Here is a 25,016-nt window from a genome sequence, read left to right on the forward strand (position 1 = left end):
CGAACGTTAGAGCTTCAGTAGTCGCAAGTCGGTTTTAGCACTGAAGAGGACGCTCTTACTCGAAATTAAAAGCAGAGCCTTATGAAAAAGTGTGTATCAAACATCACATGCAGTAGGTGAAATTCTGTTACGTAACATTCGTCAGAAAGGTGGGAGGGAGAACCTCCCCGTTGTTGGCGGTACATCATTCAGTAGAAGTTGAACGTGACCGAGTTCACTCGATTAGTTTCATGGCCGTCGTTAAGAGTTATACTTTGTTAAGTGTCAGCGGCGAATGTGGTATTGAAGTTATCGAGGAGGATTCGTAAACTTATGTTAATCAAACCATTTGGCCTAGTTGTCCCTAGTCAAACAATAGATTAATCAATCTAGTTTGAGAACCACCCAATCCACGACAATCGGTCAGGTGGTTTAAAAGAGTAGATTCATCAGCCAGTTCACAGTTGCAATCTGATTTTCCTTTTTCCCCGAGCTGTCAGAACCCGGATAGGAACCATCTGCCGGGCCTCAGGTCGAGATTACCAGCCCATCAACATTCACAAGGGTTGTCTTTGCAGTCATCCAAGTGATGCAGCCTCATGTTGGGTCACACAGTGTCATGGTCTAGGCAAAGAGGCATGTTTTTACTTGCACTATGCACGGCCACTTTTATTGTACATTAGTGACATTTACAATCATCCTGTGCATGCACCATGTTACCTCTCGCTGACGCACGACACCCATCCCGGGATATATAGGCCTAGTTCCAGTGGGAGCTGATGAAAGGGATCCATACTTCAAGGTTCTAGGTTGAGCATGTGCAGACAAAGTTCATTGCAGACTTTCCCTTGAAATTGACTTGTAACTGATGTACAACACTTTATTTAGAAAACAACAACAGATAGGTCTTCATGAACACTGTGTTAAAAATAACCATGAACTGAGTGCACATAGGAGTATACAGGTAAATGTGTATTCTTTCAACAAAATTAACAAAAAACATTTGCACAGCTCTTACGTATGGGTACCACTTTCTGCTTGGCTTTTCTTTTTTAATGCTCTTCTAAAAGATTATCACGTGTTTTGTAAATTCGGTGGTTCAAGAGGTCACTGCAGACTAGCGTTAACTGGCTTATTAGCCATAATATATTATCACGTGTTTGGTAAATTCTGTGGTTCAAGAGGTCACTGCAGACTAGCGTTAACTGGCTTATTAGCCATTAATATATTATGCTTTTAAAGAAACCGTACCTGTGAGCAGTCAGCTTCAATCCGCGAGTCAAAAAGAATATCCCCAGACTGAGAATTCCCCATTGCAAGCGTATTACAGGTAGTAAGGATTCCTCACCGACTTTAGATAGTATTTCGAAAGGGATTTTCCGATTTCCGAAATGCTAAATACACAAGAGGGATCGTGGGCAAGGGGGGGGGGGGGGGATTTGTGAAGGCGGAATCGGTCTCACGCATTCATCCCACTTTTTTTTTCAACAGTCTTTATTCTTCCACATTCAAACATGAAATATAAAGCATTCCATCGACTTGTTTCTGATATATGTTTCGGACTCTCGTGTAATGTTGCATACAAATATGATATCATGCATGAGAAACAAAATTGGATATTAATTTGACACTTTACATTCCAGTCATCAAAAAATAATGACTGAAATAAAAAAAAATACAAAATTGTACATCTAGACAGAATATGATCATATTGTATATTGACCAAAGACCCCCTCCCCACCAGCTCTCCACAGCTGCCCCTTCTAATCTTGTAACCTATTTCCCCAATCCCCGTCACTCTCTCTTCCCCTTGCACTTCAAGTCGACCCCCAGCTATCTACTAGACGTTACAAAAAACACATTTCCCACTTTTTGTCCTTGATAATTTGAAGACTATATATCAGATGACACTGTAAGTTATTGATATGAGTAATAGCTGAATAGTGTACAGTTTAGTTGGAGGCGATTTTTAATATGAAAGCATGAATCAGTTTGATTAAATCCATGATTAATCTTAAAGTTAGAGGGGTTTGTTTCCGAGACGTATGCCCCGATCCACTTTTGATTATAAGGGAGAATTGGACGTTCTTTATTTCTTTTTATTCGTCAAACTTCCGAGGATCGTTTTATCTTCTTTTAGGTAGAAATGTGCGCTTTATAAGAGTCTCTGCTATTATATTCCTGTCAATCTGTAGTCTGGAAGACACAGCTACAGTACTTGATGGCGCTTCTGCTTGCGCATGCGCTCTCGAGCCAAGGCGGTTTCGCCTCGGCTCGGCACTCTTGTTCTGTGCAACTCACAGTTCGGAGGTACCGACATTTGCTCCGTGATGGAAGACCGCGTTTCACGAATCGAACATAGATTCGATGAATTATCTGCAAAGTTTGAGGAACTGCTTGTAATTCTCCTAAATTTGTTATTTCGTTGTTATGCTGTAGTCTTATTTCCTATCGGTTGTACAATCAGTTTTTCGCACTTCACACAAAAAAAAAAACCCAACCCAAACCAGAACACAGATACACAAAACACACACAGACACACACACGTGCAAATGCATTTTATGACAAAGTGGTGAATACTGCTTCTAGGCTTATATACATTAGCCTGCCCTTGTCAAGTAGTGCAAGCTTATGACATTTAGGCCCCTATTTGGAAATCGAACGGGAGTGCGAGAAAATGTAGGGAAAAAGAGAGGAAAAGAGTGTAAGAAAAAAAATAGCAAGAGAGAAAAGAGAGATCGAAAGGGAAGGAGAAAGAGAGACAGAAAGAGACATACGCATACACACACACACACGCACACACTCACACACACGCACAACAACACTGTAAATTGAATGGCTGCCCACATAAGCACACGTTTTTCGATATTTTGCTTAAAATAACATAATTCAGTTTTAGAGCTTTCTGATTCCTCTCACTCTCTGACAACGCACCAACAAACTTTATCTTGACTCAGCCTTTTGACTGGTCAATTTTGAAAAACAAAAGACAAAAACAAAACAAAAGAACACAAAAACAAAAATATAAAAGCAAACAAAACCCACAAACACAATCAAAGCTCCCAATCCAACAATAATTTGTCATGGAATCAACCACAATCGTTCGTGGTAATATCGGAGTTAAATTTGTTCTTGGTTGTTATGTAGATGGCGTGTCTTTGCCGACGGTTATACCGACCGAGTTTGGTCGGAGCTCACTCAGCCCTGACTGCCCGAATCTGATTTCGGGGTCAAATAGAATTAGGATCAGATACTGGCGGGGAACAATCAGGGTCGATTTCCAATATCGGACACTTTTCTCGATGGCATTGACACTGAGCGTGCTCCGGAAAAGTTTCAAGGGATATCGCTGGTTTGTCTCCTGACACAATGTCAAACACTACAACTTGACACTTGGCTTCCATGTATCATCATAATCTTTCCATTATACAGTATATACTATATACAAGTCCCTTATGCTCTGGATAATCAGTGATAATGAAGATATCACACTGACGAGTTGTGTGTTGCCAGGAGCAGAACTTCTGGAATTGTAAGTATTTGTATTTTTGTAAATATTTTAGCTGTCAATCTTTGATATGATCAGTCGGGTAACGAAGGGTATGACAAAACAAAGGAACTCGGCGATATTGTGTTGCAGTATTAGATACCTTATTGCTATCATGTCATTTTTTTTTATCATGTGCGATTTTTTTTTTTTTTTAGTTTTCTTGTGATTCGTTTGTGGCAACCCAGAAATGAGCATGCCAAACAGTGAATATGACAAACGTAGTAAGTTTACCCCCCCCCCTACAAAATTTGTTTGAAAACATTTGATAACAATAATGCACATCAGTCAGAGGTATAAATAGGGAAATTTACCCTCACAAGTCTATTTCACCCACCCCTGAAATCAGAGTGGAATTTACCCAGTCTCTTCAAATTCTAAGAAAACTGACTCCATCCCGATGGATGTGGTTTTGAGCTCCACACATTCATTCCCGCATTCATTGTGACTGGACGTCATTCTTCCTTTCTTTCAGGTAAGAAATCTGTCTTTTATTCCTGTTCAATTATTCTAAATCATTCCTTTTATTTTGGGTAAATTCTGTGATATTTACTGTTTTGTAGTTGAATTGCAGAGTTCCTCCTCCAGGAAAAGAGGAATTTAGATCACAAATGGTATTTCTGAGTGGAAACACAAATGCCTGAACAAGTGTACAGGTTGTGAGTATATGGATATTGGATACAGTGTTAACAGAGTTACATTGTCATATTGTACAAAATAGAAACAGCGAGAAGTAATATAGTGTACATTAGTATAGAGTGTAGATGTAGAGATGGAGGTCCAGTGTGAACACAGTTTGGATGACTCACAGCAACCTCCACGCCTTATCGGCCAGAGCGCTGACCACTAGCTCTCTGGACGGTGTCTCAGTTCCTCACTTTTGACCAGTTCCTCACTTTTTATAAAGAAATTAAAAGGGAATCATTCAGGGATCGTCCCCAAAGTTTGGTCCTCAGAGCGACTGTCGTGAAATTCCCGAAATACTTTCGCTTTTGCCTGACGGCAGGGATCATCTCAAATGTTGTTAAAGTTTATATTGTAAAAGATTTTACAGAAGCGTTTTGTGTAATATCAGAGGAGCAAAATATAGAAACGAGCAGGAAAGAGAGAGAAAACCGGGCTTTTAGAGAAACAGAGGAAAACTAAAGAAGTTAGATTTGTTTGCAATGTACTAAGATGACTAGTTTTCCTTCTTGCTTTTAAAACAACACTTGCCAAAGAAGTGAATGCATTCCAGGTTTAGGTGTATTTAATCATTTGCATTTCAATTCATTGATACAAGCAGAGAATAATCAAAGGATATGTAGTTGCATTTATTGGATTAAATCATTGATATATTAAATAACTGGTTAAGGTTAAGCTAGATTGCTTTTATTAAAGGAGAATTTTACAGTTAATTATGCTAACTGTGAAGGAACAATAAGATTGATTGTTATGAGTAAGTGTTACAATTAACCTTTGATTTTAGAGACTCTTTGAGGTATAAATCAAGCATCATATTGAGCAAGGTAAATTATCAATTATACTGATGAAGAATTAGATATTCATATCAGCATATTTGCAGGTGTCATTCACATTGTGTTGATAAGAAGGAGTGATTGATAATTATTTTGATTGCTATTAATATGATCATTGAAACTCGGTATGATTTATACTGAGAATAAACACACATTCATTCCCGCATTCATTGTGACTGGACGTCATTCTTCCTTTCTTTCAGTTTACCTACGTATCCGTCCACCCCCGCCGGAGTGGGGTAACACGTTTATCTTATTTCATATAATATGATAATCAGTATATTTTTCTTAAAAGTACATGTCACATCAATCAATGTTACATCAATGATGATTATGTTCAGTATATTATATATCGTATATAGCGGACATGGAGGGCTCAACTCCATATTTTGTCATATCAACTGAATTTTGCAATTTATTGTTCATGTCTTGCAGGAGAACAATAATGATTACGTGAGATTTATAATGTGTTCATGCATGTAAGTATCGTATACATGTACCTTCCTTTACGATATTTTGGTAGGCTCACAGAGATCTGTAGTTTAATCCAACACTCGCAATCAATGAAATGTTTTCTCTATATCGGCTCTAAAGAGAACACTGCTATTTCGACATAACGTGCCCTTCCTTCAAAATGAAATGTATATCTAATGTGAGTTTTTGATAATGACGAAATGGTGTTTCAACATGTTTTCATGATTTAGTGGGAAGAGTGACAAACGGAACATTACGTGTAATCTTTCGTTTTTAAAATGAATTTCCGCAACATATCTGACCGCAAATGTGAATCACATGAGAAGATGACGTCATCGTCTAAAATTTTTCTGTATTGATTTGTCTATACAAAAAGCACAGTACATTGATGTCTGTTCATGGTCAAGAATCTATAATCTACAACCCGATTCCCTTTTAAGTAATTCCTTCGAAGTTATTGCAATAATGTCATCCCGAGGTCATTATTCAGTCCTCTTCCGTTTTTTTTCTTTTTTCTTGCTACGATTTTTCTTCGAGAAGTAACATTTATTGAAGATTGGAGTAAAGTCAATTGAGAGCTTGTAAGGCAATGACGTCATTAGCTCATCTTTGTTGCATGTGATATTGTGATCACTGCGCATGTAAACTATATTTATTGTGTAACTTTACAGCGCTTTAACCATGGGGACATGTCTTGTTCATTTCAGTCTTCTAGCAATCTATTTGTTGGAGATTACTCTTGTCAAATATTTTGTTACAGCTAGCTCGACCTTGGATGAATACATTTATTTCAATATGTTATATCATAGTTCTTATGTTTCCTTACTCTCTTCCTCACTCCCCCTTTCTCTATCTATCTATCTATCTATCTATCTATCCATCTATCTATCTACCTTTCTATCTATCTATCTCTCTTTAAATCTTTGGGGTAGTCTACAAAAAGGCGGATACAATCAGACTGTCTCGTAATCAGTAGATACAATGCTGGCTAAAAGCTGACGATTTTTCCCATTCAGCTTCCCCTCTGGCTGTTGATCGCGATCTCTCCCCAGCACCCAGCTTCCCCCTCTCCCTCTCTCTTCCTTTCCCTCTCTCAACAAATTTCTCTCTTGCTCTCTATCTCTCAATAGATCTCTCTATGTCTCTTCCTTTGTGTGGTTCTTTCTATAGTTCTCCATATGTTTGTTCTCTTGCTTGGCAATAACTCGACGTATTGAGCCCTGTCATAACATATGAAATAGGAAGGGAATGAGTTCCAAGTGATAAGATTACTTACTCAGAAGAACGTTATTCATTTCCTTACCGGAGTTCTCCAACGTGATTCGGCTTCACTTAAGGTCAGCGAGACCGACCGAAAAAACCCAACAACCAATATTTCCGTATGTCCTTATTGTAAACCTTTGATCCCACCAGGTGATAATAATTAAGTACCCACACACACAACAAAAAAAAAAACCCACACAAAACAAACAAACTTTAAATTGTGCTTTTGGGTCACATCGGGGAATGTGTATAGGCCCTTATTAGTGTGATGATTACGAAAACAGTGATCGTACACGAAGCTGTAATACAAGGGTATTCAGTCCTGGCTGGCTGGATTGATTGATGGATGGATGGATGGATCGATCGATCGATATATCGACTGATTTACTTCTGCATTCCTTTTCATACACGAATATAACACAAAGTCAATTGAACAAAGTTATTTACTATTGTTTAAATCTTAGAGTCTGTTGAAACAGGCAAGTGATTCACAAAATGTACGACATCATTTCAAGATGATACAAAATGAAAATGAGCATGCAGTTGTTATTTCATGGGTATATGCAAACCTAAGATTTACATGTACCCGCCTTTCAAGAGACAAATTAAGCAACTAAGTAAACTCTTAACGAGGATATTCATGGTTACATGCAGATAAGGCCAAGTAAAAAAAGAAAGCAGGTTTTCGTCCTCGCGCGCATCGATTTTGGCCGCCGCATCGATTTTTTTTTACTATTTACTGTTTTCAAAATGGCGCTGAAAATACCAAGAAATTCATAGTTCTCGTCCCAGCCCGCTCCCCGCCCGAATCGATTTTCAGTTGCCGAAACGACTTTTTTTGATATTTACTATTTTTTCGGCCGCCGAAAAAAGACATTGACAATAATATTCACCTACCAATGGTGATGTCTCATTTCTAATTACGCCTTGCGTCCTCTACTTACTGCTGTAGTATGGTTGGGTGTCCATAATATCGGACACCTAACGTTTTTCTATCAATAGAAACGTGAAAAATCTCACAATTTGCCTGAAATTCTACTCACGTGTGGAGAAAATACTCCGGATTCACAAGCGCGCACTGAAAATGCGATCTGAGGTACGCGCTCTAGATGGCGGCTTCGAACGCGTGGGGTGTCATTTTTTCCGCACTCAGTTGCCCGGCTCATATCGACCGACCACCCCACCCTCTATTGACAATACGTATAAAGCGTACTTAAACGCGTTTTTTCGACAAGCTGCTGTTTTTTTCTAGTCGTAATTTTTTCCCCAATAATATTTGAATATATTTTGAATCCTTCGATATTACTTTTGAAGGACTGTTTGATGAATTTGACTTGATTTTCATTAGGAAACTTTTCATCGTAATTGAAATAAATTAGATGAGTCGGTTTGTTTTTTCACGGTATTCATTTCTCGTTTCTGCATCAACTCGTACGGTCGTAGCGCAAGCGGGCGACAAAATGTTTATGTCATGTGTATGTGTAACGTACTGTGCACGATCGTACAAGCGGCGGTGACAATTTTGCGGTCAAAATCGTCAAATTTATTACGGAAGGATACGCCTCTACATCTAACAACGAGTCAGCAAAGGTAGGCCTAGTTATATGTAGTTACACGATAAACCTTATTCGATTTTGCTAAATTTCGGTAATTTAGAGGGAATACTTAGTTGTTTTCGCCACATTTTACTCGGTAGCGTAGCCCAGTGAAGAATCGAACACCGTTGCGCGTAGTCCCATGCGTACATTTTCTTTCTGTACGCGCAATGCCATTATAATGCGCGGCCGGTCGTTATGGACCCGGTCGGTGGGTTGGACCCCTACCATACAGCTGTAGCTTCTGTAGTGCGTACCGCGGTATGTAATAACGCATGCATTTCACACTGCTCCACAAAGCAGTCGAACTGTAGTTGGATGGGCGGGCCGCGGGCGGGCCTGGGCTGTGATGTACAGCGCACTCGGTACGTCGTGAACGCGATCTAGCGGCAACATTTTTGCGAACAATCGCTGATATTCCACGCGTATTTCGCGCATTGTTCGTATTTTTCCCCGTTTCTCATATTTTAAGCGGATGAATTGTACTGTACAAATGCTTGTGAGGATTGTATGGAGTTTGTATACATTTTCCTGTCATTGTGACTATGTGCATGTGCGTGCAGTGTCGGAAGGTACGGTAATGCAGTGGCCGTGCCGCACCGTTTATTGGCAAAGTGCGTGTCTGCAGCTGTGTAGAGGCCCGTACACTCTGCTCTGTAACGCAACGTTGCATCTGACGGCGATGTATTGTTATATTTTGAAGATAAAATGAATGCGCTTTTCCAGCAAATGTAGAATTATTAAATGGGTGTATCTACAAAATAAATAACTTTTCCACGGATTCTGGTTTGTCTCGTATTTCTGCGGGATACTTTTCTTTACGATGTAAATTCACGGACATGGCCGTGAGTCGTATCATCTGCACTGGCGTAGCCAGGGGGGGGGGGGGGGGGGCGATGGGGGCGGTCGCCCCCCCTAAGATTTGGACCGGGGATTTTGGAGGCGGAAAAAAAAATGCGTGTATACTGTATGCATGCACATGAAGCCTTTCATCAAATAAGATATTTTTTTTTTTAATATTTCACTCAAAGTGTGCACCAGATCGTTGAATTTCAATTCAAAATATGCAAAATCTCTCGTGCTTGGGAGGGGGTATCCCCCTCCCAAACCCGCCCCCTCTGTGCCTCTTTCCTTAGCTTAGTACACTTTTTAGATTAAAAAAAAAAAATATGAATAATTCTGAGTGCACAAGACTTATCACTTATATTCCGAAAACTCAAGGTTCCCTCATGTATAAGGGGAATTTCCCCTTTTAATCGACCCTTCCCCCCCCCCCATCAGTCTTTTTTTTTTTGTGTGTGTGTGTGTGTGATTTCCCAAATGTTGATTCCATCAAATATGCGTATACGAGATATCTCAATTTCAACCTTAAAAAGGCAAAAGCTCCATCGGAAGGGAAGGGTGGAGATAACACTCGCCCACGCCTTCTCCCTGCTCGCCCGCCCCTCCCTCCCCCCTTCCGCCCCTCCCCCCCCCCCCCCTTCCGCCATGCATAGAAGTAGACTGTGGCTATACCCAGATCGCTTTATTTCAATTCTAAAAACGCAAAAGCTCCGCGAGCGGGAGGAGGAATCCCCCTTCCCCTAAGCTCTACCTCACTAGACTTTATACATACACACAGATGGTGCACATTCTGAATAAGAGCTAAATTCCGTGATTTTAACACTTCGATGAGAAAGTATTGCACCAAAAATTTGCACCAGATCGCTGAATTTCAGGTCTGAAAACGCAAAATCACCTTCGTGTGGGAGGGGATATGCCCCTATCTACACCCTCGTGTGCATGCTTTTTCTGTTTGATTGCTGAACTGCAGACAGCGTTCATTATTCAGTGTAAGAATTAATACAAGAAGATTATTCAAATGATATACCATTTTATAGGTAAATAAGTTATTGTTCAAAAATAATCTACACTAAAATATACTGCAACCTTAAACAAATGGGACTGTTTCAACTCGTTAAAACACGCAAAAACATGCATCAAATTGCACCATTTGCAACATCAAAATGCAAAAAGTTCTCACCGAGGGAGGGGGACACCCCCCCCCTCCCACACCCTCCCCTCCCCCTTCGCTCGCTCCGCTCGCTCGGGTTCAGTCGCGTTCATGATATTCAGTGAAAAGAATTAACACAAGAAGTGTATTTGAATTGTACCATTTTATAGGCAAATTGTTCAATAATAATCTACATCAAAATATACTGCTACCTTAAACAAGTGGGACTGTTTCTCGTCGATAAAACGCGCAAAAACATGCATCAAATTGCACTATTTGCAACATCAAAATGCAAAAAGTTCTTATCGTGGGAGGGGGACTCCCCCCTCCCACACCCTCCCCTCCCCCCTCGCTCGCTCCGCTCGCTCGGGTTCAGTCGCGTTCATGATATTCAGTGAAAAGAATTAACACAAGAAGTGTATTTAAATTGTACCATTTTATAGGCAAATTGTTCAATAATAATCGACATCAAAATATACTGCTACCTTAAACAAGTGGGACTGTTTCTCGTCGGTAAAACGCGCAAAAACATGCATCAAATTGCACCATTTACAACATCAAAATGCAAAAAGTTCTTACCGTGGGAGGGGGGACACCCCCCTCCCACACCCTCCCCTCCCCCTTCGCTCGCTCCGCTCGCTCGGGTTCAGTCGCGTTCATGATATTCAGTGAAAAGAATTAATATAAGAAGTGTGCTTAAATTATACCATTTTGTAGGCAAATTGTTCAACAATAATCTACACTAAAATATACTGCTACCTTAAACAAGTGGGACTGTTTCACGTCGATAAAACGAGCAAAAACAACCATCAAATTGCACCATTTGCAACATCAAAATGCAAAAAGTTCTTACCGTGGGAGGGGGGAATCCCCCCTCCCACACCCTCCCCTCCCCCTTTAATTCAAGAATTGTATTTAAATTATACCATTTTATAGGCAAATTGTTCAATAATAATCTACACTAAAATATACTGCTACCTTAAACAAGTAGGACTGTTTCACGTCGATAAAACGAGCAAAAACATCCATCAAATTGCACCATTTGCAACATCAAAATGCAAAAAGTTCTTACCGTGGGAGGGGGGAATCCCCCCTCCCACACCCTCCCCTCCCCCCTCGCTCGCTCCTCTCGCTCGGGTTCAGTCGCGTTCATGATATTCACTGAAAAGAATAAATACAAGAAATGTATTTAAATTATACCATTTTATAGGCAAATTGTTCAATAATAATCTACACTAAAATATACTGCTACCTGAAACAAGTGGGACTGTTTCACGTCGATAAAACGCGCAAAAACATGCATCAAATTGCACCATTTACAACTATCAAAATGCAAAAAGTTCTTACCGTGGGAGGGGGGACACCCCCCTCCCACACCCTCCCCCCCTCGCTCGCTCCGCTCGCTCGGGCTCGGTCGCTTCGCTCCCTCGCAGACTAACCGCCCCCCCTAAGATCAAATCCTGGCTACGCCGCTGATCTGTAGTGTGGTATTCAATTCAATTCAATTCAATTCATTTATTTCATTCTCATTTTCTTTCCAACAAAACATAACACGAGGTAAATCAGAAAATCCATCATAAGCATGTATACAGTACAAAGTGCGAAGGATTAACAATATACAACAAACTAATAGAGATGAATCATGTATACATACGGAAAAATACAAAGTTATATTTTGAGGAGAAAAACAAAAGAGAACTGAGAGGTCCACTAAAAAGCAGTGCTTGTAGATTGTGGACCACTCAAGAATTTCTTCCAAAAATACAGTACTTCACATACAATTACAAATACATTACACACAACAACATGGCATAACTAAACTAAGGAGATACAATCGAACGGAATGGGACAAAAACAGAATTAGTGGAAGAAAGGGAAAGGAAGAAAGAGAGAGAGAGAGAGAGAGAGAGAGAAATGAGAGAGAAGGGGGGGGGGGAGGGGAGAGGGAGGGAGAGGAAAGAGGAAAGTATACAATCATTCATCCAAATAATGAGTGATTATCAAATGTCTTTTTAGAACATGAAGAAACATCTTTAAATGTTTAATGCTATAATGACATATCAGTATCATTTTAACATCCATCTGCAATTGTACAAGCCAGTTTCCACTTGAATGTGCTAGAATTGTACTGTGAAGAAATGCAGATACATACCAGCTGTGTGGACACAAAAAGTCATAAACACCAATGATAAATAAAGCAGTGTTTTGAATATCATGGAATTTATTTCAGTCGTACATTTATTTTGTTGAAAGTGGCATGTTTTATACCTGTTTCAATTAATAATAATAATAATAATAATAATAATTGCATTTATATGGTGCTTCATACTGACGTTTCTAAGCGCACTTTGCTACTCATACAAATAGATTAGAAAACACAATAACATTAACAAAATCAGCGTTAATAGCACAATACATCAGAATTGCAAGTACACTGGTATCAGAAATGCCATTACAACAGTAAATACCAGTTTTAAGATGGTCGTTTTCCCTTGACATCTGTAGTGGAAAGAAAAAGCAAATTTAGTATTTCTGCATGCATGAAGTTTCATTTCAAGTATGGTACATATATATATTTGTTTGAAAATGCACAGAGTGCAGGCAAGACATACACTTGGGACCTGGTCTCTCATAACACAGCTACCAGAGTGATATTTCATTTCATAAATTGGATATAGAAAGTAGTAAAGCCCTCTCTCGTTACCTTTCTCAGAATTACCGGACGACAAACACATATTACTTTCATTTTGACAATCCTCGAAAAAATAGTAAGATATCAAATAGTAAGGACCTCCCTCATCGCCTTGCTCAAAAAACCCGGACGAGAAACTACTTTCTTTTTTTACTTGGCCTAACATCGTAACATCATCAGATAAAAAACATAAGCACGCATTGCCACAGATTGACTGGTAACGCACCGGAAAGAACGTGTGTTTTCCAAACACACACACACACACACAAAACCATGACCAACTAAAAAAGGAAGTGACCAAAAGTTCAAAGATGGAGCGCAGATCGAGGTCGCACTCATGCTGAAACTAAATACAAACTGTCCCTATTATGTACTTAGTTTGTGACCGCTGTAACCGCGGTCATAACATGTGAAAAAAAAAAACAACAAAACAACAATCGAGTGACAGTGAAGGAAACTAGATGATACATTCAGCCTGCTCTCATTCTATAGGCTGATGTGACTTTGTAAGATACGCTGTAGAGACAATTTCCAATCTTTTCAAATGCCACTTTTCTGATTTCATTATGTTCTTTCTATCTATACCGCGCAAGCTTTCTTTTCAGCCACCAGAAATGACTTTATTGTTTGGTGCTCTTCGAACGCCCTTCATTTTCTTTCAAATGCACATAATTCGGCCACAAAGCAAACCTTGTACGAATTCAAGACCTTTTGACTTGCCTTGATGAAACCATACAATGGAAAAGAAAAATTCACACACGCACGCACACACACACACACACACAAGAAAAATCAAATAAAAACAAAACATAGAAACAAGTTTACAGAAAAACATTGGTTCGATAATCCTTATTATGTGCGGCTTATCGAAGCATTTACATTTACTCTTTCTTTTTCTCGAAATGACACTGTGTCGTCAAGACAGCGTAAACATGACATGTACGACAGTCCTTACCATTATTCCAAAGTAAAACATTCTTTCGCTTTGACCTTCGTGGGAGAGTGATAACTAACAGATGTTCGGAATTTCTTCGAAATAAAGACATTAAATCATAAGCTTAAACAACGATGTAAATGTAGACTCACGCTTTAAGACTTGTACACGTCTTAGAAGGCTGCTTGTTGAATCAGATAAAAAGAAAGAAAGAAAGACACAGTGAACCGGTGATAACAATGCCACTGTCATATAATGCGGAATGTCTCGGAATGCTCCCAAAATTACTTGTCAATATCTATCCTCGGACGCCCGAGGAAACGTTTTGAACGTGTAAACTCTCAATTCTCTATCACCCTCGCCCTCTCTCTCTCTATCCATCTATCTATCTATCTATCTATCTATCGATCTATCTATCTATCTATCTATCTCTTTCTATCTCTATTTTTCTATCTATCTATCTATCTATCTATATCTCTATTTTTCTATCTATCTATCTATCTATCTATCTATCTATCTCTCTATCTATCTGTATCTATCTATCTATATCTATCTATCTATCCATCTATCTATATCTATCTATCTATCTATCTATCTGTCTATCTATCAATTAATCTATCTATCTTTCCATCCCACTCTCCGTCTCTCTTTTCTTTTTAACCTGCCTTATCACACCGTCTCCGTCTTGCTATGTCTCATTCCTTCCATTTTCATTTCATTTCATTTCCAACAACACAACAAAATATTCACATACACACAGTGACACAAACTCAGTACAATGTTGTAACAAAGAAAAATACTGTGAATTGACATTGAATAATATGGCGTTTCTCATTTTACCGAATCAAAATCAGAATTGTTGGAAGTGAAAAGCAAAGCTTGCAATTTGGAGTCTCTTCGTGGACAATAACTGATAACTGAACTACTGTCTTTCACTTAACTTTTTTACGAGTATTTATTTTAATCTCAATTAATTTCTTTTCTTGTTCTCTATATTTCTACCTTTCTGTCGCATTGACTATTCTCTTTCGATGTCTCCTGTGATTTCCGTTAAGATGTTTCTGTCTATCCCTAACAAATAACTAACTAACTAACTAACTAACTAAATAAGTAAATAAATAAATAAATAGATAGATAAATAAATAAACAAACCAATAAATAAATAGATAAATAAATAAATAAATAAATAAATAAATAAATAAATAACAAATAACATAAGACAAATTCCCTCTTTGACTTTAAATTCAAGAGCTTCAGTCTGTAAGATGGAAACCAAAGAAGCTAAAGCACTGACTCGCCTATTTCAATTCATCAAAACAAGTACCAACTAATTCAGAGAGATTTCGGGGAAGGGGGGGGGGGGGGGAGAGGGATTGTGACTCCTTCTTAAGGACCGATACAAAGAAAGTTGAACTATTAGATCATTCAAATATCTCAACAGCATACTACTATCAAACTCTGATTCCAGTTTGCTTGCATGAGACAAATACTTCTGAAATGCCTCAAGAATATAATTATGAATATATATATATATATATATATATATACATATATATATATATATATATATATATATATATATATATATATATAGATAGATAGATATATATGTACACTGAAGAATGACATATTTTGGCAATATTCATATTTGAAATTGTCTACATAATTAAGGATATACATACGAGGATGTCCGTGACATATAGCTTCAACACTGCAAGCATACTTCAGTTTTTAGAGGTATAACGTTCACTCACCATGCAGCATTCAGATTTACCTTTTAGGGCATACCTCTTTTTCATTGTCATTCAGACTCGGAAAAACATGGTGAAATTGCATTTTAATCTGAATTTTAAAAATGTGATAAAGACCATTTCAAGAAGCAGATCTGACATAAAAAAGCAAAGCATTCTCTTGACGTGAAACTTCATCGCTGTGTTTTCTTTCTTGTTTGTTTGTTTTTGTGTTTGTTTTGCCTTTACAATATATGCCATGACAAAAAAAATATAGAGAAGTGACGCAATTTTCATCACCAGAAATCACTGATGGGAGATTTTGGTTGCGAGCTTATCGTTAATATTCAACTTCAGATGTCCTTTGAACTATTTTTCTGAATATTTCTTCTTTTGAAGGACGCTAATCTACCCCGTCGACGGAAAAATCCCGAGTGCAAGACAGACTTTGGACCTGTGTTGTTCTGCTTCTATGCGTCAGTGTGAAAATAACACGGACCATACATAATATCACGTTATCATATTGAGAGAGGCGTCGAAACTGGATTCAACTGCAGGTGAAAATAAAAAGGTTGGTAGCGGGTGTCTTGTAGGTTTCTTCTGATTACCTTCAACGACTGACTTAAGAGCGGTTGATATATCGTTTAAATTAACAACCCAGAGACTTTTAGTATGGTAAGACCAATGCGATTTCGCGACGGAACAAAGTCAAGAAGGGGACAGGCACACACCCTTGGGTGCGAGCAGTAGACCGGTACTTTGCTGGAGAACAAAAGAAGCGAGATCTGTACGGCGTAAGCAGCAAACTAATTAAAAACACTCTTATAATACCACATCCCTGCTTCCACGCACTGTTGCTATACCAGTCTCGTCTACAGGTGGAGAGCTGATCCGTTGCGCGCAGACTTTTGCAGGAGTCACGCAGACTGACTGAACAGCTCATCAAAGGTGTACTTGCCTCATGTCAATCGATCGACAGCCAGCCAAGAGGATAGTAAGGATTGTTAAATGATTGACGTCATGCGCACGGATTTTCTTTGTACAAGACGTGTTGAAAGGCTGAGTTATAGACAAGAAAGGGAAGAGTTCTGATTATTCGTGAAACAGACCGGTACGGCCCAACGGGCCGATTCATAGGTTATTACCACGTCTACTGCGAAGATTCCTCGTAGATACGCGGATCTTACCTTTACTGGGAAAGCAGTTGGTCGCACTTTCCTTAGCAAGTCAAAGGTTGTCGCTTCTTTTGTGTACTGTTATTTGTCTGGAACGGCTTATTTAATCAAGCCTGAGTGATCGCATTTACTTTAGGAGGACATGTAAGCAGCAGTTTTCAATGATTGGTATCATCTAAGTGCAGCTTACTAATTGGGATGTTCCAAGTAGAGTCCTTGTCTATTACACTGAACTGAATTATTAAAAACAGAAAGGAACGAACCGTAAAGATCTGAAAATCTTTCACCAAATATACTTTGGGTCATGCCCTCTACATTTAATGTAGGACATTTAACATTTAATTTCATCTTTTGCTTAACTCCTGTCTCCGTTGCGACGGAGAAAGGCCACTTTAACGTTTTGATTAGCTCGATACCACGAAATGTCATTATACACCGCTGATTTGCATTCGGGTATCTAAAATTTAATTGGTGTGACCACGTGTTGAGTGGGATTCGGCAGCTGATATTGAAATCACAACTCGTGTTCGAAGCACAACCCGTTTGGGTGGGGTCCATCTGGGGGCTACACCACCAGCAGTGCTCGGACTTACACCTCACACCGCCGATATTCAGCAGCCATGGAAGACAGCATGGACGAATACGACTTCGCTATGGGGGAAGGGCGAGGAAAGACCACCCCGAAGAAGAAGAGGAAATCGGAGAAAGGTGAGATGTAGTGCTATACAATCAACCCTTTAAACCTCAAAAACTGTGCAGACAATGGTTATGGTAGTATTTATGACATTCGTGTGAGGTTTCTTAAATCACGGCTTTCCATACACTATACACTGTTTATATACTTTTGTTTGTGAAGTTTCTGCAAGTTGCTCCAGTGGTTGTAAACAATCTGTCCAATTATCAGTGCGTTTTCCAACGCACTTCCTCTTTCGTTTGTGTTCTCATGTTCATTGAAAAGAACAGCATGGGCAATATGTTTTAAAGTCTCTTCTGCATTAACTACTTGCAATGAAAGGAGAAACACTGACGTACTGTACCTCGTCTTAGGTCTGTAAGAAAGACGGGCCGTTGATGAATTTCATGTCTTGAAATCAGCGATGTGTCGTGTACGTTTTGTTACACTCGTACATAGTGATCCTTTGCCTCAAAATAGGTTTGGGCGTGGGTGACAAGAATGTCAAGGAAGAAACAGACACACACACACACATCATACAACCACATGAAGGAGACGCCACGAATAACAGAATCAAACTTTAACATTCCAGAAAGCATTGTATGGCTGCTTGAATGACAACTAGGATTCAATTCAAAACATTTTTTTTTTTTATTACATACATGATCAAAAACATCGAAAAACGTGGGAGCAGTAAAGGTCGAAAGGGACAAATACAGAGACATAATTAAGTCATGTAAAAATCACGACAAAGAATTAACATACTAACTGTTTCGAGTGAAAAAAAAAGATGGTATTTATATGTTGACTGTAAAAGTACAGAAGACAAGAAGGGGTCATAAAGGGAGTCGATAATACGGGGAGGGGCGGTTGTGGATCCACCATGGTGCATTTAAAGAAACTTGGCAAGAACAGGGTAAAAAACATGGTCCCACTGCTGGAATGCAATAGAGGACTAAATATACCAAAGCACATTAGGCACATCACAGTTTTTTTTTAGTACTAAAGTTGTCATCACATGCATGCATGCAGACTTTCAAAGCGCGCAATAGAACAATTCAGTAGCGTCTATTGTGTGAAGGGTACAGTGGGTTTCCTGTACACGCCAATGTTGACAATACAGGAGCAAAATTATGGGTCTTGCAAATTGGATATTCGGAGAAATTTTGGCAAGAATGGTACAAAGCCCACCCAAGCTACCTTGAGTTACCTGTCGAGATAAAAGGAAGAATAAGTCAGTATGTGAATGGAGCTTAACATGATCACCCATCAAGTTAAATTCCGCCACGCACGATCAGGTCGCCGTTACCTTTGTATAAAAAAAAAAAATAAAATCGTAAATTCGATTGGAGCAGCAATGTTTGCCCTCAGTCATTGCGACTATTATAGGTACAATGACTCAACCTTGTAAAGAATGTACAGAAGAGCATTATGTATAACAGCTTTTGTGTGTTAGTTGGGAGTTACAAGTTACAAATATAAACGAAAGATAATTAAAGTTTCCCACGCTTTTCACACAAAAAGTGCATTATATCAGAGGAATCCCACGGAAATCGTCAGCACATTGCATATTCCGTTTGCAGTTAATTAGCATAATCAAAAGGATTGCTGGATCAATCAAACAGTTTATTGCTATTATTTAGAAATGCTGACTTCAAAAGGAAACTAATTACCAAAATGACGTATGCGATATATATGTTTTCCAATCAATGGAAGACTTGTATAACGATGACACCATGCACTTGCATTCGTGTTTGACCGATATCACTGAAGAAGATTAAGAAGATTAAGAAGATTTGTGAAAAAGCTGGAATTCCATAACTTTATTTTCATGTTTACTTTGATGAAAGTGTTGCTGTTCTGTTCGTTTTTTTTTTTTTTTTTTTTACTAGTGTTTCATCTCGGATATCCCTGCCGGAAAAAAACACAGTGTCCCATTTGCCCATAGTGTGTTCGCAATTTGTTCACACAGTCGCCTATCTGAAAACGCTCGAATTTAACAGTGTGAAGATGATTTCGCGCTGTGGAGTAGTTTTTCACAGAGTGTTCACATATAGTAATGTTGTCGTGTTTTTTTTTTTCCACACTGTGAATTGATGATTCACAGAGTGCTTACAATGTTAAAACGCTCGAATTTAACAGTGTGAATAGATTTCACGCTGTGTTCACACTAGCTGTGTTTCACATTGTGTTTCACTCTATGGAACACTGTTCTTTCCAGCAAGGATGCTTTGTTGTTGTTGTTGTTGTTGTTGTTGTTGTTGTTGTTGTTGTTGTTGTTGTTGTTGTTGTTGTTGTTGTTTAATCTCTGGCTCTGGCGTAAAGCATTTACTTCGCTTCCGACATTTTTCCATCTGACATTTTTACACTCAAAATTTTACACATTCAGTTTGACGTTTGACGTTTGTATTATCCATGTATATTGTTTGGAAATAAAAATGAAAAAGGAATGAATGAAATGAATGAACTTGTAGGCCCTAATATTGTGTGGGCCCAGTTAATAGTGGAGGTGGAAGGGACTGGCGCCCAATATGAAGTGCATCATTGTGCTACCTATACGACCATGATCGCTTCCTCTCTTCGATCTCTATCAGTGACAGCTTCGGATGACATCGAGCTCGAGCGTCACTGGTTCTTTAACCCCTGGGTCTACCTCATTCTCACTTGTGTCGGCAATGTCGCCTACATCTCGGCCATCGGTGGCTACGTCAGCGCCTCGCTGAGCACCATCGAACGTCGATTCCAGCTCAAGAGCTCGGAGTCCGGTGCGATAACGATCATTAACGACGTCGCCGGGATGCTGGCCGTGCTCTTCGTCACGCACTTCGGACACTCTCGTCATCGGCCGAGGATCGTTGGTAAGGTTGCTGATAATATCGTTCATTTAGACTAATGACTTTTGCTGAAAGAACAGTTACATAGATTCATCGTTTCCCAATCTACGCCATTAACTTGAATCAAAACAGTCATATTCACTGGGATATGTTCCTTGTCCTAAACGATACACGCACACTAGTATTTCTTTTTAAATCAGATTATCCTATTCCAAGTATATTTCGATCATTAATTAGCTGAAGATTATTATAACTACGTTGACGGAGATGCTGACTGATACGAGTGCTGTGGTGATTGCAGCACTCTTCTGTTGATTCTTTTTACCTCAGTCATAATTGAATCACAGTCACCATCATTGTTTTTAACATTAACATAATCGTCATAGCGTAAGTATTGATAATGCCACAAACACTTCTGCAAGTGGCAATTTGATTCTTACACTGGTGGCGGCGATGATGACTGCGACGCTGATGACAAGAATGGATTGAAAGCACCGACATTGTCTCGTTGTCTCCGCGCAGGTGCGGCGCTGGCTGCAGTCGGCCTGGGAACCATTATGTGCGCCTTGCCGCACTTCATCTACGACCCGCCACAGGCCATGATGGCGAAGATGACGGGAATGTGGTCGGGAAACCTAACGGGCTCTGGGGGAGGGCGTGGAGCAGGCCAGGACACCTGTCGACCCGGTGACTCCGGCGATCCTAGTAAGTTGCTTGTGTTTGTTTGTTTGTTTGCTTGTTTCTTCCTTTGTTTCTTTTCTTTTTTGTTTCTTTTTTTGTTTTTGTTTATGAGCAATGAAATCAAGGAGTGCTTTGAGGGTGGGTGTGGCATTGGATCATTCCTCCCCTTCAAAGTTCACAGTTATTTTCATTTCCATCAAATAAACAGAGAAAATTAAATGTAATGCATAAACAGAACATATTTGAAATAATTGTACAAACGTAAATTAACAAAATACATGTGATAATGAGTAACAAAATGAAGAAAACATAATTGTATTTTAATACGTACGCATAGTACAAACTGAATAAGGATGGGAATGGAAATGGAGGGTCCCACAAAAAGCAAAGCTTGTACGATATGATGGGACCCTCAGAAAATACATAAGATAATGAATAATGAATAATTCCCCTAAACACTTTTGCCCTCTCACACATCATCCTGCCTGTCTTCTCCACCCATATGATCTCCTGTGACGGCTAAGATTGTTGATGTTATGTATAGTAGATCCTGATAATGATAATCTGATAATAATCCTGATAATGATCCTGATAATGGTAATTGTTGCAATATGGTGATTTGATAGAACTGATGACGAAATTTATGGTGATCACGATGTCTACGGTGACGTTGGTGGTGGCGATGATGTTGGATATGATGATGATGACGACGCTATTGACGGCGATGGTGATGATGATAGATATAAAGATGATGATGAGGGCAATGGTGAAGACGTTGAAGATTATTATGAAGATGATCATCATGCTCAGGATATGGAGTTGCAAACCACGATCATAACGACGGGGATGAGGAAGGTTGTCATGTGATTGCTTCAGTTGTGGCTATGGTGACAGCAAGACAATAGGATTAGAGAAAAGGATACAGCAAAACGATCGTAGTAAAACTAACGGCCAGTCGGTATTTGGTATTTCTTTCATCCAAAAGTATAATATTGCACCATGAGCACAGTTTTGCATGCAATCCCTCAATATTTTCGTTTGTTTGTTTTTGTTTGTTTTTTATAGAAGAAACTTAATCGACACATCCATGGATAATTCCGGAACAGTCCATACGTTGTGTGATTCAAAAGTATCTGTACTTCCTGAGTATGATATTATTCATATCACATGCACGTAATATCACAGATATGAAATCAAATGGGAATTCGTGAAAAGTGAGTCATTTTAACTTGGTGTCTGGTCTATGTCAGACGAAGTCACTATACTAATATTTGGTCGTAGTTTAATAAACATATAGAACAAATAAAGCAGAGACCAAGAGTGACAATTAACCTTTTCTGCACCAATGTATTGAATGTGCATGTATTACACACATATGGTCAGACGATTAACGTGACACGCAGAGGAGTAAGACTCTTAGCAAGAAATTGTCATGCGAAGTGATGTAATGATCGGCTTACGAGTCTTCTACGGAAGCTTGACGGAATAGTCTTCACTAATCTTTCTTGATTACGATTTCAAACGGAGGAAGTTGCATCTTCCAAATTCTAGAGTTGTCATAATTTCGCAATCACAAACTATTAAAGGGGACAAGCTCGTAAACTGATGACAAAGTACTTAATATCAATTTCAAATACTTTGCATTTGGGTGTGCTGTATATCACTGTCATAATACCGTGTGAATCTCCAGGCTTCCGTAGCGTAAACATCCACAACTATCTTGTTTATTTTTATCCGATTTTAATGGAGTTTGTATGTAGCTCTGTTTGACACAATTCTTTCAATCTAAGTCAACTTGGATACGAAGTGGAGATTTCCTACCGGTTCGTGGGAGCAAAGTCAATCGATCGATCAGCCATTGATAGTCTAAAGCACCAAATGATTTGGGACAGTAGTGCCCTTTTGCAAGGCACTGTTATCCGCTCTGCCACGTCTTTCGGAGGAAACTTGAAGTTGTCGGTCCCGTGTATACGAGAGCTTTACTCTAAATGCTAGTAAAAGAATCCAATTAACTTTTCTCGCAAAGAGCATGGTGAAATCCCGGTGGAGCGGTAAGACACACAAAAAAGACTGACATTTTCTGTGATCTGCAAGAATCTTCAGGATAAAATGAGGCAGATCAACATGAAAAAGAAGAAGAACAAAACGAGGAAGGAAAATTTATAATAAGAAGAACCAGAAGATGGAGCAGAAGAAGAAGAGAAAAGGAAGAAGAAGAAAAAGAAGAAGAGGACGTGGAAGAAGAGTTAAATAAATTCCCCTTGCCGATTGAAGGAAATGGCAGGACCTTGCTACGACCTTCTACTGCATGACAGCTAGCGTTGATATACACAGGGCAAATATTACTATATGACATAGGTAATGGCCTGTACGTCGAGAATTCTGGACTTAGGCCTTTTGACAGTTCCCGCCAGCGTCCGTCTTCGTTGTTCTTCATAATATCTCATGTATACCAAAGACCTGCGCAAATATTGATGTTGTAATCATACCATATGTGGACCCAGAGGGTGAACTCTTGAGAGGCCCAATCTTCCCACGCGTTCGCTAATTGCACCTGAGAGCCACCACCTTACACTCAACATGTCGGCCTAAAGGACAATTGACACGAGTGTCGTGCCGTTACATGCTTCAACAGCAAAAACAAAATCTAGTTACTCGACTTGTGTGTATGTCCATCCTTGATAAACTCACCTATTTACAATTACAGTTGAACCTCTCTTATCCGGCCTCCCTTTATCCGGATCTCTCTATTATACGGACGCAATCTCGCCGTGATTTTTTTTTAATAATTACGGGAGGAAAGAGGGATTCCCAACTCCTTGACAACTCCTACCCAAACACACATGAATTACATATTACTTCCAACATGATTAACATACATTACATCAAATTTCCTTCCAAATTGCTTACCTCCAGACATTTCAACATCCCCAAACATCCCCAAATGTAACAATGAAAAGGTTGCAGTATACACATTACTACATGTGGTACTACAATGGGCTACATCAGTACATGTGTATGTATATGTACATGTATAAAGCATTGAGTCTCCCGTATCCGGCCAAATCCCTTATCCGGATGAGCCCCGGTCCCGACTTGTCCGGATACAAGAGGTTCAACTGGTACATCAAAACCGAATCTCGGAGAGACTCAGTTTACTTTACAGAAGTCATTGTGGTATACGCTGGTAAGCTTATTACCTTCCACAGTTCATGGGGGCTATTAGTGAGCAAACTTACTAGTAACATCACTATATCATAGAATAAACAAGATTTGAGTTCTCGTTCAAAGTGCAGGAGCCAGGTGATACATATCATAATCTCCTTGGTGTTAGTGTCCTAGTCCAGACAAGAGGAATCCCCTTGGAAGACCGACTGGGCCCCATTTCATAAAAGATTTAAAATAGCAACTCTTGCTGGAAAGGCAATTTTCCAATAGCAACAGTCAATCGGGAAGCTGGATTTTTGTCATTACCATGACCATTGCCATTCCATCACGAGTTGCTATCGTATCAACTTTTCTTTTTTAATGAAGTGGGGCCCAGAAGTACAATCACTTCTGATGTTCGGCTACTTGCCTGATTTTAAAGTAGAAAACTTCTGTTGTTTTCATCTCATGAACACTGTGTTCCTATCTGATGATATATTTCGATACGGAAATGAGCACCAAACAACAATTCAAGTCATTTTTCTGTTGAGCATCGGGAGCGGTGGATCCTGCTGCGTCATGTTTACTCACGCTAGTAATAAAGCTGTTTCACGTGTGTTGTCGACACGTACGGGCTATCACTTGTACGTTGTCGGCTTTTGAACACAGAAAGACGGGGGAGGGGGTGGTAGGCCGCATTTTTCTTGCCATTTTACATAGTCGAGGGGTCGGTGTTTTTTTTCTCTCTCTCTCTCTCTCTTAATGCAAAGAGTGTCAGCAAA

At 39.4% G+C, this 25,016-nt stretch overlaps 1 protein-coding gene across 1 annotated transcript in view; it reads left to right on the top strand.

The window, feature by feature from the left end:
- Positions 1 to 17,519: 17,519 nt before the first annotated feature.
- LOC140229228 (solute carrier organic anion transporter family member 3A1-like) overlaps positions 17,520 to 25,016 on the top strand; it is a 29,862-nt gene continuing 22,365 nt past the window's right edge. The window contains exons 1-3 of the mRNA XM_072309505.1: positions 17,520 to 17,607; positions 20,167 to 20,430; positions 20,929 to 21,111. Of these exons, the coding sequence (XP_072165606.1) occupies positions 17,520 to 17,607; positions 20,167 to 20,430; positions 20,929 to 21,111 (535 nt within the window). The remainder of the gene's footprint in view (positions 17,608 to 20,166; positions 20,431 to 20,928; positions 21,112 to 25,016) is intronic.

The sequence above is a fragment of the Diadema setosum genome, chromosome 1 (genome assembly GCF_964275005.1).
Source record: "Diadema setosum chromosome 1, eeDiaSeto1, whole genome shotgun sequence".
Classification (NCBI taxonomy): Eukaryota; Metazoa; Echinodermata; class Echinoidea; order Diadematoida; family Diadematidae; genus Diadema; species Diadema setosum.